This window comes from Stegastes partitus, unplaced genomic scaffold, assembly GCF_000690725.1.
Source record: "Stegastes partitus isolate 25-593 unplaced genomic scaffold, Stegastes_partitus-1.0.2 Scaffold197, whole genome shotgun sequence".
Lineage (NCBI taxonomy): Eukaryota > Metazoa > Chordata > Actinopteri > Pomacentridae > Stegastes > Stegastes partitus.
Genome location: NW_007577928.1, coordinates 524,002 through 539,103, shown reverse-complemented (window position 1 = coordinate 539,103; position 15,102 = coordinate 524,002). Strand labels below are relative to the sequence as shown.

Below are 15,102 nucleotides of genomic sequence, written 5' to 3'. Positions count from 1 at the left end.
TCTGCGCAGCTTCTCCACGTTAAACAGATTGATCTTCTACTCAGAGTTTTAAACTGGATTCCATCTGATGACCAAACAGCTTTTCTTTTCTCCTTCTTTTTTTTTGCAAGTTTAGCAGTTTGACAGTTCCATTTGTTCCATCGCTTTCACTGTCAAAACTTTAGGTGTTAGCCATCAGGCATTAGGCAAAAAGAAAGAAAGAAAGAAAGAAAGAGAACACAGAAAGGGAAAATATTTTAAATAGTGTGTGTGCTATGGCAAATAAGTGTAAAATAGATGTAGAAAACAAGCACCTTTATAAATACTGTGAAATGCAGTTCAAGTGTCTTTTCTCTCCTGAAATTACACATCAAATGAAGTTAACTACTGCCATCATATTTTTTTTTAGCTCCACATCAGGTAATATACAGATTTTACTGGAGTGGATTCTTTGTTTTGTTTTGTTTATTCTTATCTTCTATTTTATTCATTTATTTTGCTCCTCTTCCTTTCGGCTTCATGATTTTCTTGAAAACTCCAGTTTAACCTGACATTGCCTGTAAAATTTGGATTTGTAAAATATGATGCATTACTATTCATTACCACACAGCTGTATGTAAATCTTGTTTCAGGCTGCTGCATGTGTATGAATCAGTGGTAGCATCCCAGTTATATAATATCAGATAATGTATCCCTCTCAGGAGCCTTTTACTCGCAGCTCAATAGTCTATTTTACGTTTGATCCTAGGATCCCTTTACTTGGAATTAATTTGGAATCTGTGTCCAACAAAAAAGAAATAACATGTAATGAACATCTGTTGCCTTTTTTTCTGAATATAACTAAGCAGTTTTTTTTCCCATCATCCCTGTTTGTTTTCTCCTCTTGCTGTGAATCGACTGAGGAGCTGTCCGCGGTGCTGAAACCTCTCTCTCTCTCTCTCTCTCTCTCTCTCTCTCTCTTCAGGAGCTTCATTTCCTTTCTCCTTCTCTCTTTCAGTGATAATATCCCAATGACTTCCTCATTTTAAAAACGGAGGCTGATGTGAGAAAGATGCTGCAGAACATCCACCCCCATAATGATAAACATCTTACAGGATCATATCAGATTTATTTGACTGTTGTGTTTCTTCCCGGTGTCTCCTCCTCCTCCTCCTCCTCCTCCTCCAGGGACGCACACTTGGATATTTTTAGTCATCCTCCCTCCTCCCGTCCAGACTTTCTCCCCTCCGGGACTCGAACTCACATCTAAGCTAAAAGGTAGACGCCAGACTGACGTCAGAGCAGCAGTAATTTGACGTGTGCGCACCTCCCATCGCGACCACACAACAGTCCAGCCCTCCCCATCACCACTATTTCCTCTCCTTGGCGGACCAATAACGCGCAGTTCCACATTTCCCTCCATCTCAGCCAGCGGTTTCTTCAGGGGTAGAACTGAAAAGAAAAAAAAACAAAAAAAGAGGGAGATTTCTTTTATCATCTGTACACAACCTTTCCAGGAGGACGCTATTTTTTTTATTATTTGAAGGAGGGAAGAAATCTAAGCAGTTTGTAAATAGATTCTTTTGTTTATTTATTTTTCTCATCTGGTTGAATTTCCTCTTGACATGGAAGTGAGATGTCGTCCGGCGGTGATGTACTGTGTTCTTGCCGTCCTCTGCTCCGTGGTTCCCCGCTCGCTGGAGTCTCCTTACCGGGACCGACAATACCTGAACGAGTGGGCGGTGGAGATCCCCGGTGGGCTGTCCGCTGCGGAGTCGATCGCCAGAGAGCTGGACTACGAGCTGGTCCGACAGGTAGGAACTCACGCCCTGGAGCCAAGCAGCAGTTTTTTTTGGGGGGGAAAAAAACACAAAACGCATAAATGAGCCTCAAATGAACTGATGCTGGCAGCTCTCACAGATTGATCATTCATTTGGCACAAACTGGAGCCTCATTTTAATATCAAACATCTCATTTAACAGAGACCAGAGCATCCAAAGTGAATCATGAAATGTTAATTAAGCCTGCAGTGGGCTGTGCTGTAACAGCAGGCCACACTATAGAGGTATCAATTATTCTGTTTTTGCTTTTATAAGGCCATTACGCTGGAAACTCTCTTCCCCTCCCTCCAAAAGCACCACAATGCATTTTCAGCACCCTGCTAAATTACAGGGCGAGGATTTAATCAAGCTATGACTCACTGTTTACACACTTCTGATAACCCATAACAGGGTTTTCATTTCCCCGTTCTGTACATCACCTGTCTTTCCTAGTATTTCAGGCTGACTAATGCGGGCTCCTCTTACGCAAACACGTCAGCTGGAGTCTGAAATATAGGATCAGCTCATTGATTCCTATGAAACCTGTGGCTCTGAACAGCAGCGGTCAATGATTAACTGATCTTCCAGGTGTAGTGGAAACTGAGACACTGAGATGTTGTCTCCTTCTCGTGCAGTTTGAACATTATAGTAGGATAGGTGATGTTTACATTATGTGCCTTCACCCTCAGTAGAAACAAGGGCTAGATGTGCTACATTTTAGTCATTATATTTGACTTTTTACAGCACTAATGTGGTTAATGCGTGCTATAACATGCCTAAATATTGATGTAATGCAGCCAGATTAAAGCTTAAGCAGCCGCCAGCCTTGTGCTTTGTTTATCTCCAACTGTAAATAAAAGATGTATGCTAATATATTGTTTTCTAAAAGTGTAGTTTGTCATTCACTTTGTGATAAAATGCCACAAATTTGTATTTAAAGGGGGGAAAAGGGCAATAAAGAATCTGCATGACAAGTCTGAGTGAGAAAATTTGATCATTTCCTGTAAAATATTCTCACATCTTGTCTTTTTTTTTTTTTCTTCCTGCAGATTGGGGCCCTGGAAGACCACTTCCTGTTCAAACACCGCAACCATCCTAGCAGAATGAAACGCAGCGCCAGCCACATCACCAGGCAGCTGTCGGAGGACGATCGGGTGAGTGGTGTCTTTTTTAAACTTGTCCTGGTCTGTGCAGAAGCATCTTGTCTCATTTTTAAAAAGAAACCAAACATCTTTATCTGTCTGTGTAGGTGCTGTGGGCTGAGCAGCAGTACGAGAAGCGGCGAAACAAGCGGGCGTCCCTCAGAGAGTGTAGGGACTGTCCAGTGGACAAGCTGTTTGATGATCCAATGTGGAACCAGCAGTGGTACCTGGTGAGTCTTGAACACAACATAGAAAAAAATACATGAGCTTTAACACGTTTTTCAGCAATCTATCAAGCTCATGGAACATATTAGAAATTTGATTGGGGTTAATATCCACCCTGCTGCTCATATGTTGTGTACTGTGGGTCTGGTTTGGCCTTCTGTTTGCATGCAGCCGGTTTGTCCTCCCCCGAGACGTTAAACACTAAAGCCCTGCGAGTGCTGGACAGCTCCACATGCTCACTGCTCCGTCCTCACTGAAGACCGTTTAGTGAATGAGTGCAAAAATGTGCACACAACAGTGCATCACCAAGGTTGTGCACCTGCATGTATGCGTGCATAAATGCTGCTATCATGGCTGCAAAAAACAAACAGCTACTCTTCCATAACCACTGTCACATGACAACATGACAACAATGAAACAATAGCATGCTATCAAGCAGTTCTAGCCAAAAGAGCCATTTGCTTAATTGGTTATAGAGTCCCTTGTGGAGATGAGAGGGGTGGAGAGACTATAATCCAACAGGATGGAGTAGAGTGGAGCACCGTGCATTAAGTCCCAATTTACCCTGAATCGGATGTTTTAGCCCATCGAGGCCAAGTAGCAGCAGTAGATTGTCACAGCTGTGCATCCCCTTCCAGATCCATTACCGACACGTTCACTTTACCCTGATCTGACCCCGACATCTTTACTGATCTTGATTTTTTAAGCTTTGAATGAACTCATTGACCACAGCACATACATGCAGAATATAATTGTGGTTGAACACAGAGTAGGTCCCTGCACCTACCAAAGCAAATTCAGTCACCAAATAAATTAAAGACTTCCATTGATCACTATGTTAACCAATTAATGCTGATGATTTCCTCAGTTTAAATGATTGAGTGTTTAATCATTTTGATTAAACAGAAGCAGCTTATCTTCACAAATGAACTGTGTTTGGCATTTTTGCTTAAAACGTGACTTTGCTGATTAATTTTCTGTTAGCTGATTAACCAAGTTGCTATTTTAGCTTCAAAGGCTACATTTAAATTCAGATCATGCAATATAATGTGTTGGGAATGTAATATTTAACAAACAGAACTAACATGTAAATGTATGTGATTTAGTTGTAAATCAGGCAAATGTAAAACAAAAACAAAAAAAACAAAACCTTTAAAAAAAAAAGGGGGGGGACTTATATTACCCCTGAAACAGAAATCGCAGTGTGTTCACCATGAGCTGTTAAGTCGCAGGAAACACATATGATCTCTGTTGTTGGCGAAATCAATTCATATCACTTGGATTAAAAGGTTAATAAGGTCATCGGTAACAAAAGTAATCACATTCTGCGAAGTAAAGCAAACAAAATAAGAACTAAAAAAGTGAGGAAGTGGATGTAAATGTGTGTGGTATCAGTGTTTTGTGTGTGCTTTAGAGGGAGAGAGAGAGAGAGAGAGAGAAATAAAGACAGAGTCGTATTACGCTCGCTCAGCCTCGGCTTCTTTGCACCTGCACTAACCGAACATGAGTCACACGCTTGTGGGGAATAAGAAAACAAATTGAGATGAATCATTTTTGCCGATGAGGGATGATGACACTAATGGAATTGGCCTTAAAGTGCCGCTTAGTGTATTTCCACATCAGCCCATGTCTGTGTCACTGCATGGGCCACGCTATAGTTCATCTGAAGCATCCTGGTTTATCCTCCTCTCCATTCAGCGAGGACAAAATGCAGAGATAGGTAATACACGGGAAAAGAAACAAGGTCTTAGGTGTCACCTTTTTACATCAGTCGCTGTGGTGAAATGCTTTTCTTTTTTTTTTTTTTACCGCTAGTATTTGTGAACAAGGGCACAGATATGATGATAAGCAAGGAGTAAATAATGCAGAGACTGAAAAGCGATAAAGGATTGCAGTGTGTACGCGATGTAAAGAGATGCGACTGTTACAAGGCGGTGACGTTGGCAAGGCTAATGACTGCTGATACTGGACTTGGGGTGGAGCTGTGTGACGGGGGCAGAGCTGGGCCTAGGAACTGGATGAATGTCTTTATCTACAACGAGTGGGTGACTGCCTGAATTTATTCAGGGAGTGACTCATGCTTGTAGCTTGAAATTCCTCCTGCCTGCATGACTCTATACCCTGTACTCTGTACTCTGTACTCTGTACTCTGTACTCTGTGTGTGTGTGTGTGTGTGCGCGCGCGCATCCATGGCTGTACAAGTATCCGTCTGTGTTAATTGTGCATCGAGGGATCTCTTTGTGTCCACTCACTCATTTATACATGCAGTCAGTGCTGAGAGACTCGCTGCTGCTGCTGTTTGTTTGCTGTGTACCATAAAAATCAATGCATGGCAGGTCACTGAGAGCCCCCTCAGCTGCTTTCAACATCAACAAGTGAATCATTTGGTGCTACACCAAAACTAGCAAACTGTAGATATGAGCTGGCTGGGCGTAAAAGCATCTCTGGCAAATTGCTATTAAAGCACATTGTGTAAAAGTGTGACATCTGTTGTGCATTTATATTCAGATTTGTGTTCTATTCAGCTAGAGCTGATACTGTCCAAAGAGAAAGAGAGGTGCAATAACTGAGAGGATGGGATGAAAACAGGGAACAAGAGTGGAAGCAAGGAGGGGGGAAAAAAAGGCAATACATCACAGGGATGAGTCACGTCTTGGGGTGGCGTTCTGCAGTGTCTGTGCATAATGCACAAAGAGCGAAAGAGCGAAAGAGCGGAGTTCTTTTTTTAGTCTTAGCTGTCTCCAGCTCTGAATCATACTCTTCCCAAGGCAGGCATCGGCCCCGCTCACTCGCCTCACTCCCCGCTGATTTTCCTTTTAAAACAGGCTTGGCGCACCCCAGACCATGTAATATTATATAGCCTCAGAGATGGATTTCTAAATAATCCGACAGGAGGATTGAATGTGAGTCAAGCCAGAAAAAGTGTGGCTGGGAACATGGCACGTCTCCAGGCACTGTAAGGCATCCTGAGAGTTAAATTAATCGGTAGAGTTGCCGTGTTGGACAACACAAAAGCCTGAATTGTCGTGACCTTCTGGTAGCAATCTACCTGCAAGTGGCCATACAGTAGGAGTGGAGTCAAGCCCTGACAAAGACAAACAGTCCGGTAATGAATTTCTATAAAGGTCAAACCAGCAGACTCAGTAAACTAGAGGACAATACTTTGACTGACCCTTTTAACACGACACTTTCCCTGCCTGTTTAGATGAAGTGGTCAGAGATAATTTGACACACAGTATGGTTTTAAACTACAGATGTGTTTTTTTTTGTTGTTGTTGTTCTTGTTGTTGTCCTCCAGCAAGACACACGGACGTCATCGTCGCTGCCGAAGCTCGACCTCCATGTGATCCCCGTGTGGCAGAAAGGCATCACCGGGAAAGGAGTGGTCATCACCGTGCTCGATGACGGGCTGGAGTGGAACCACACAGACATCTACTCCAACTACGTAAGATACCGTTTCCATGGAGACAGCCTCCGTCGTCTGGGCCTGCGGTTGTCATAGCAACACTACTGGTGACACCTTACAAGGAGATCCATAAAGACAGTAATAAATCTTCTATATGATAAAGCACGTCTGTCAGGAGCTGAATGGTTTTTAATTTTCTAAACGGAAAATTGTTCTCTAACGACCACTGTGACGAAAACGACTGCACTCCTTGCGTTTAGGGGAGATGCAGGATTTGTAAATATATCTCATTCCTCTGATAATGTTTTGACAGTCTGAAAGGAGATGCAGATAATTATAGGGAGCGCGACTGAATTGGAGCTCGACGAGGTTTCATTTTGGCACAGTTTCTCTTGTTGAGAGGAATTCTAAAAGCCTGCAAAAGCCCCATCTGTGGTGTGGTTTCAAACAGCGCTGTTGCTCTCAGAAGTCAGCCACCACCGCCTCACCAGAGCGAAAGAACGAAAGAGAAGAGAGAGCGACTGGGGGAGGGAAGAGGAGAAATAATGTGTGACAACAGGGCTGATGGAAACAACTCCCACTGTAATTAAGTTAACGCTGATTAATCAAAGAGGATCAATCAACCGAGACGCTCATCCTCAACAATCAAGGCATACGAGAGGCGTTCATTTGCATAACTTAACAGGAGTAATTCTGAAATGACAGTGACAGGCATCTGATTTAAATGGTTATGAAATCTCTTACTGTGCACCAGAAACCGAAGTTAAATAGCTCCTTTTGATTTTTTCTATTTAAGAAGAACATAAATTGTATATTTTATTATGTCTTTTAGTGCAGGGCATTGATGGGAAGGACATGAACAGAGCACAGTGTAGTGACATAAACAATGCAGTTTGTCAACCCATGACACAACCCTGAGGCAAAAACAGCATTTTCCAAGCAAGTCCCAGTGTTTCAGCAGATAGCTGTTGACAAGCACTCCTTCATCCTCAGAGTTCTTCAGCATGTGCGGTTTCACTATCCGGTCACATCAGTCTCTTCTCTCAACACCAACCGTATGTGTCACCATGACAGCAGGCCGGCCCTGACAAATCTGCGTTTCTAGCCTTAGTCAGTGACAGCCATTGACGTCATCGCAGCTTTTCAAAAAAAGACTGAACAGTTTTCTTTTATTATTTTCTATAGGATGCAGCAGCAAGCTACGATTTCAACGACAATGACCCAGACCCCTTCCCCAGATATGACTCCACCAATGAAAACAAGTAAGTCAACTGAGAACATTATCTGACTTTGTTATAAAAATTGATTTCAAACAGTTTTATTAAACATAATATTTCTTTGCTAACATTAGAGAACTGTTTCATAAAGCAGCGTGGTTGCATTGTGCCACCAGTTGCAACGATAAAGAAGTCTGGATAGTAAAATTCATTAACGATAAAAAGATTACATTCTGCACATCACTGGACTCAGTTTAAAATCAAGTTTCTTTCCTTGGTAACACATCAATAGTGTTGCAGGGTGGGACTTACTTTATCAATATTTTTCTTTACAATCAGTGTCTGGATGGAACATGTTTGGTTGAATTATTTCAATTTTACAACTTGCAGGAACGGTAAAGGTAAATTTGATACACAGAGGTGCATTTTTATGGGTTGAATCGACAACCGGAGACGGATTTTAAAGATCCACTCTCTGCTACCTGCCGCACAGCAACCCTGCGCTCCTTTGTTGTCAGGATACTCCGCAGTTCAAAGCCTCCTTGATGAATAATTGCAGAGCCAATCAACCAGGGAACATCCACATTAAAATGATACAGATGACCCTGTCACCGCAATCATTATTTTCTGCTCTAAAACATGAAATGAGATGAGATGACTTATGTAACTAAACGAGATAGTGGCCTCTTGTAATGAGTTATACATTAACGGTTACCTTACCTTACCTTAATGGTTCCACATAACCATTAAGGAAACAGTGCAAGGAATTTTCTGCCAACTGCAGCATGTTTTGTTTGTTTTTTTACAATTAAATGTGTCATATCTTCTCAGGCATGGTACTAGGTGTGCTGGGGAGATAGCTATGCAGGCGGACAACAACAAATGTGGGGTTGGAGTGGCCTACAATTCCAAGGTTGGAGGTAAGAGCTCTGTTTTTATCTATGAGTTCACTATATTACATCGCACTTTATGTTTTGTAAATTGTACTCATATACTTGTCATTGTAACTACTGTAGACATTGAAGGGATTCAAAAATAAATAAATCAGTTTATGTGTTGAAAACCCAAAAAATAGAGGCATGAATTCTGAAAGCCTTTGTTTTAGTCAAATAAGCATGGCTCTCAGGACACTAAGAGCATTTATCAAGCGCAAGGTTCTAAACACAAAACCTCTGGCCGCACGTCCAGGGATTTTTGTTTATTTTAAGCGTGTAGGCAAGAAAGATTTCCTGATGGAGACCTGATTTTGACACCAGATGATTGCATAATGTCACTCTCCAAAATTACTGATCTCCTCCCCAACTGAACAATGATTTACATGTTCGGGGTGCAACAGGGATTTTTTTTTATTTCTCTCTTTCTTTGCTACCACCAGAAGTTGCCAGTAAATGCAGAATAACTGAGCTTTAACATCCCCTTCTCTCTCTGCTCAGGGATTCGTATGCTGGATGGGATTGTGACCGATGCCATCGAGGCGAGCTCCATCGGGTTCAACCCCGACCACGTGGACATCTACAGTGCCAGCTGGGGACCCAACGACGATGGCAAGACGGTGGAGGGCCCTGGTCGTCTGGCCCAGAAGGCTTTTGAATACGGTATTCAGAAGGTAAATTATAAGACTGGGGGAGTTTTTACTCACATTCAGTTGGTGCGATTAGTCTGAGGGTTCCTAATGGGAGCTTTTATCTGCTGCAGTGATGGGAATCAGATAGAACGGAATCAATAAGGACCATGCGGTTAGCTGATAAGAATAAAGCTTCTAATGACAAAATGCCATCAGTTGTTAGCAAAGATTTGCATTGGGCAGTGTTTATTTAACGTCAGATTGTGCCTGCTTTGAAACATAAAATCGATAAAAACGTCTGTGCTTCATACATAGAATAATTACACCCCGTACCTCTAAATAATTTATTACACTCTTACATTTTCCTTCTCTAAATTTCTATATAAAATCATGACCGTGATAGAATACATTTTATACTGTCCATTACATAGAATATATATGTTGTGCAAGCTGCAGGGCTGCATCTGACAACAACACATCTGTTTTTCCTTTTCCTCTGTCGTGCCTTCTGCAGGGCCGCGGTGGGAAAGGCTCTATCTTTGTTTGGGCATCAGGTAATGGCGGCCGCCAGGGCGATAACTGTGACTGCGATGGATACACAGACAGCATCTACACAATCTCAATCAGCAGCGCCTCCCAGCAGGGTTTGTCCCCGTGGTACGCTGAGAAGTGCTCCTCCACTCTGGCTACAGCGTACAGCAGCGGAGACTACACTGACCAGAGGATTGTAAGCATCCGTTTAGGTTGTGTTGTGCCACGTCATGGTAGTTTTGCTCAGTGGGCATGTCACATTTTAATCTATGAATTTCTTTGTGTTTCTATTCTTTGCTTGTTTTCAGACGAGTGCTGATCTGCATAACGAGTGCACTCAGACACACACTGGAACGTCGGCTTCTGCCCCACTGGCTGCTGGAATATTTGCCCTGGCTCTGGAGCAGAAGTATGCACCTTGAGCTCTTGTTGCTCACACAGTCTAAAAACATTACATGATTTAGTATAAGTTAGAATAGATCTATGTCCTGTGACTGACTAATCTGCATCTCTGTCCGTCTTACGTCAGTCCTGATCTTACGTGGAGAGACTTGCAGCACATTGTGGTCTGGACGTCAGAGTTCGATCCTTTGGCCAATAATCCAGGCTGGAAGAGAAATGGAGCAGGACTGATGGTCAACAGCCGCTTTGGCTTCGGTCTTCTCAATGCCAAAGCCCTGGTGGACCTCGCCGACCCGGCCACTTGGAAGCACGTGCCAGAAAAGAAGCAGTGCATCGTCAGGGATGATTCTTTCCAGCCGAGGTACGTGAGGATTCTGCAGCAGCTGCTTATATTTGATAACTGCACAATACACATGTTTGAGACACAATGTAACACTATTACTAAACCCAGCTGTAGTCTACACAACATTCTTATAATGTGTCTGAATTTAGAGATGTATAAAGAGGGAGAGCTTTATTCTCTCTTGTCCCGACATTTTGGGTCCAACAAAGCAAACCAATAAAACCATCTGCGTTATTAAAGACGCATCTGTTGGTTTTCGAGTGGAGTCATGACAATATCAAGTCTTAAGCCTGGCGGGGCTATCTGGGCCATAAAAATGAATTAAAGTGTTTTTTGAATTGCAACAGCTGCGATCGTTTAAATTTGATGTCAATCATGAACTATGAGCACTTTGATAATTACTAATTAGTAAATAGTGGGATTAAATATCCAAATCCTAAATCTGCCAACCATGGACAGAAACTGAGAGGAATCATTCCCCCTTTTCTGGCGTCTCACCAGATGTTTCGGTTCCATTCATTATCTGGATTAACACCCCAAGAAAACCCTCAAGAGCAAGCTAAGCTGCTGTGCCATGTCCTTGAAACTTTTGATATCACGTTGTACCGTCAACAGCTGTTCAGGTCAGCTGAGCTCTGTGTTCTTTTAAGTGTCCCTTCTGCAGTTTGTGGTGGATTATGGGACTCAATAGCACCGACACCCAGTTTCCCCATTACCTTGCTACATCCGTGTTTAATCCCGAGGATTTGGCTCTACATTTCCGTCAATGCTTAGAGGTCTACAACCCCCTCCAGCTTTATGCCAGCTTGAACATGGAAATCCTTTCACTCATGTCTGGGAGAGATGGGGATTAGCTGTTTTTGCAAATGAATACCGAAGGTTTCCAAATCTGCATATGCACATATATGGTCGGGATGGTCAATGAGCAAACTTTGCAGTGATATGTTAAAGTTTGCAGGTACAGCAGCGTTATGTCCTCTTACCAGACCTGACTGCAATAATGAGAACATATCAAGGCACATATGATAGACTTCTGTTGTCATGGGGAGCTGTTTGTGTCTCATTCACTGCTATTCTGATGCATCCCACAGGGAGCTGAAAGCAGCAGGGGAGATCACTATAGAGATTCCAACCAAAGCCTGTGCGGGGCAGGAGAACGCCGTCCGCTCATTGGAGCACGTGCAGGTGGAGGCCAGCATCGAATACACCAGGAGAGGGGACCTGCACATCACACTCACTTCCCCAGCCGGTTAGAGACATGCACACAAACACACATAAACACATGTGCGCAAAAAAAATATAAACAAAGCTCTCAAATAATCCACCCCTTTGGATTTTCCCTCAGGCACCAGTACGGTGCTGCTGGCCGAGCGAGAGAGGGACACGTCCGCTAATGGCTTCAGAAACTGGGACTTCATGTCCGTCCATACGTGGGGAGAAGATCCTGCTGGTACATGGACCCTGAAGATCACAGATACTGTGAGTTGCACTTGAGTCTGTGGTGATAAAACACCATTTCTCAGCTGTTAGTTTAACATTTCTACATGCATTCCAAACATAAATTCTACTGTTAGATACTAAAAGCAGTAAAGAACAGATAAAGTAAGCAGCAAAGTGTGCTATAAATGGTGCAGAAATTTTTATTGAAAGTGGATAGCCTGCTATTGTGACTAAAATTGACTGGTTTGTGTAATTGCTAAGCTTTTTCCGTTTCAGTATCGAGTGTAACATTTCATTTTTATGTGCAATCTGTCACTTTTATGTACAAGATAGTCAATGTAGAGAGCAATATGTCATTTTTCAGGGGAAGTTATTTCGATTTCATCACCTCAATATCATTGCAAGCATTACTTTTTACTTTTCTATTCTAGTATTATTTTATCCCGCTTATTTTATTTTTATGAATGTATCATAGTCATATCGTATTGCTTTTCTACTAGGCACTGCCTTTATTTTCATGTTATGTCATTTTGTTTTTTTCTGAACAATATCTGGCACAAGAATTTCCTACAGACTCAAAAAAAAGTCTTATCTCATCTTCATCTTGACGTCAAACCGACTTTATTCCCCTTTTACAGTCGGGCCGTATGGAGAACGAGGGACGGATTCTGAACTGGAAGTTGATTCTCCACGGAACGTCAGAGAAGCCAGAGCACATGAAGAAACCTCGGGTGTACATTCCTTACAACGCTGTGCAGAACGACCGCCGTGGTGTAGAACATATGGATGACATGATGGAGGTGAGTACAAATCTAGCCTCATTTGAAACAGCGGGTGAACGCCTCAAAATCAACCAGTGGTTTGGATGTTAGAAGGAAGAAAGGGATGATTGAGAGTATTGGGCCTTTAACAACAAGGGCTTAATGTAGCAACACTGAACTTGCTCTTGATAGCACAAAATGAAACTACCTGAGGTGATGCAAAAGTGACAGAGGGGACACATTCAACATAAAAGGGTAAGCTATCAAGAATCCTGAATAGTATCTTATACTCATTGTGACTCCCAGTGGCCCCTAATCACACTAACTTCAAATCAAATGCTGCAGATATGATAAATGGACGAACAAAAACATGACAGGATCGTTGTTTGGGTCTGCAGCAAATTTACTACCCAGTGTTTCCCCTGCAAATGCAAATTATGTCAGAGTTTTGTGATAAGACCATGCAGACACTGTGAGGCTGCGCTCGGAGATAACTGCATGCATAGGGTGCTAATACAAGCAATAACAACGTTAAAATGCTGATGTTTAGCCAGTGCATTGTTCACCTGAGTTCAAGCTGCTATTTGGTCATAAAACAAAGTACATTTTTTTAATCTAATGATGAACGTCGGCAGCAAATATCGTGACAATCCATCCAGCAATCTGTGAAACACATTACAACACAAATGTGAACCTTATGGTGCTTCTAAAAAATAAAGACAGAGGACAACAAAAAGATTAGGATTTATCCGCTCGGTACCATCAATGTCTATCCAGAATTTAGTGGAAATCCCTACTTGTTGTTGAAGCACTAACAGACCAACAGACGGATCGACTCTGGCACTCTGGACAGAGAGATAAACAAGACAAACAAAAAAACATATATACTAGAGTAAATTTCTTAAAAATGAGATTATTGATAAATATGATGGAGTTCAGTTTAAGTAAGTCCACTTCTTCACTTTCTTGTCAAGAATCAGATGTGATGATAGATACTGCTCTTATATATGCTTGCAGCCACTGAGCGTAGCAAAGCTTAAAGCCTGGAATCGAAAGGAACAGCTGGGCTGGCTACGTCTGCTGTCGCTACCTGACTAATGCAAATCTGAATAAATAAATGGATAAAATATATGCTAACGCACTGCAGCATTTCGTGCAAAAAAAAGAATCAGCAAAATGTTATACGATTTAGGATTGTATTTTAGTGTGTTTTTAATCCACATTTGCCATTTCTAGCCAAACAATTTTGTAAAAGTGGGAGAGTATTGTGGAGGACCATGTTTAGTTTGGACCCGCTGTTGTGCTTTCCTGCCCATGTACTTGAAGACTGCACTGATTTAATGAAACTGTAATCCCAACATGGTACATAATTTATCTTAGCATCAAATAAAACACCACACGATGCTGTTGTTCATCTTCGGATGCACGCTCTGGATGGTTTTTGTCTCACAGCAGCCTTCGTTGACCAATGTGTCCTGTCTGTTTGTGTCGTGGTGCAGGAGTCAACACAGGCTCATCCACCTCAGAAGACTGCACCTGCACAAGCCTCCTCTACTTCCAATCCAGAGAAGGAGCCCCAAAAGCCCTCAAACTCCCCCTTCTCCCCCTCTCTGGCCCTGCTGCGTCTCCTGCAGACGGCCTTCAACCGGCAGACCCCGTCCCTGCAGCAGCCCCAGACCCTCACCAGGGCCTCCTCCGCCTGGAGGAAGCAGCAGCAGCAGCAGTCGGGCCAGAGCCTCCCAGCCGCCGCTACGAGACTCCCGCCTCAGAAGCTGTACCAGGCTCTGGACATGATCAACAAGTACCGGGGCGCCGAGGACAGCGTCTACAGCGACTACAGCGACGGCTTCTACAGCACCAAGCCGTACAGGCACAGAGACGACCGACTGCTGCAGGCCCTGTTTGACATGCTCGATGACGATCGCAAGTGAAAGGAGCCGAGAGGAGATCCCAGAGGAAGAGATGAAGCGTGGTGTCGGATTGGGAGCAGAGGAACAAGGCGAAGAAGAGGAAAGCGAAGGAATGACACTGGGCACAAGAGAAGAAACACTGAAAAGAGAACTCTTCCCCTCAGTTTTTCCCCCAAAATGCTGCATATCTGATCGATTTACTTTCATTTGCCAATCACTGTTTTTTAATTGATTTTTCATTCCTTTTGTTTGTTTTTTTTTAGTCATGCAAAAATTCAAAATGCAATTCAAAACATGAACTTATTTAGAGCCTCTCTGCTATTAACTATGTGGTGAAAGTATAAAAGCATTTAAATTAGAATAAAAGGGAGGGTGGGGGTTG

The 15,102-nt window shown here is 42.7% G+C and overlaps 1 protein-coding gene across 1 annotated transcript; it reads left to right on the top strand.

Annotated features, from left to right (window-relative positions):
- The first annotated feature begins 1,583 nt into the window (after window positions 1-1,583).
- On the top strand, window positions 1,584-14,741 carry pcsk1 (proprotein convertase subtilisin/kexin type 1). Its single transcript, XM_008280527.1, has 14 exons — window positions 1,584-1,772; window positions 2,828-2,932; window positions 3,028-3,150; window positions 6,445-6,591; window positions 7,738-7,814; window positions 8,601-8,689; window positions 9,203-9,375; window positions 9,848-10,060; window positions 10,173-10,273; window positions 10,394-10,627; window positions 11,701-11,858; window positions 11,955-12,088; window positions 12,688-12,849; window positions 14,310-14,741. The coding sequence occupies exons 1-14, from the start codon at window positions 1,584-1,586 to the stop codon at window positions 14,739-14,741; spliced, it is 2,337 nt and encodes a 778-aa protein (XP_008278749.1).
- The last annotated feature ends 361 nt before the right edge of the window (window positions 14,742-15,102 follow it).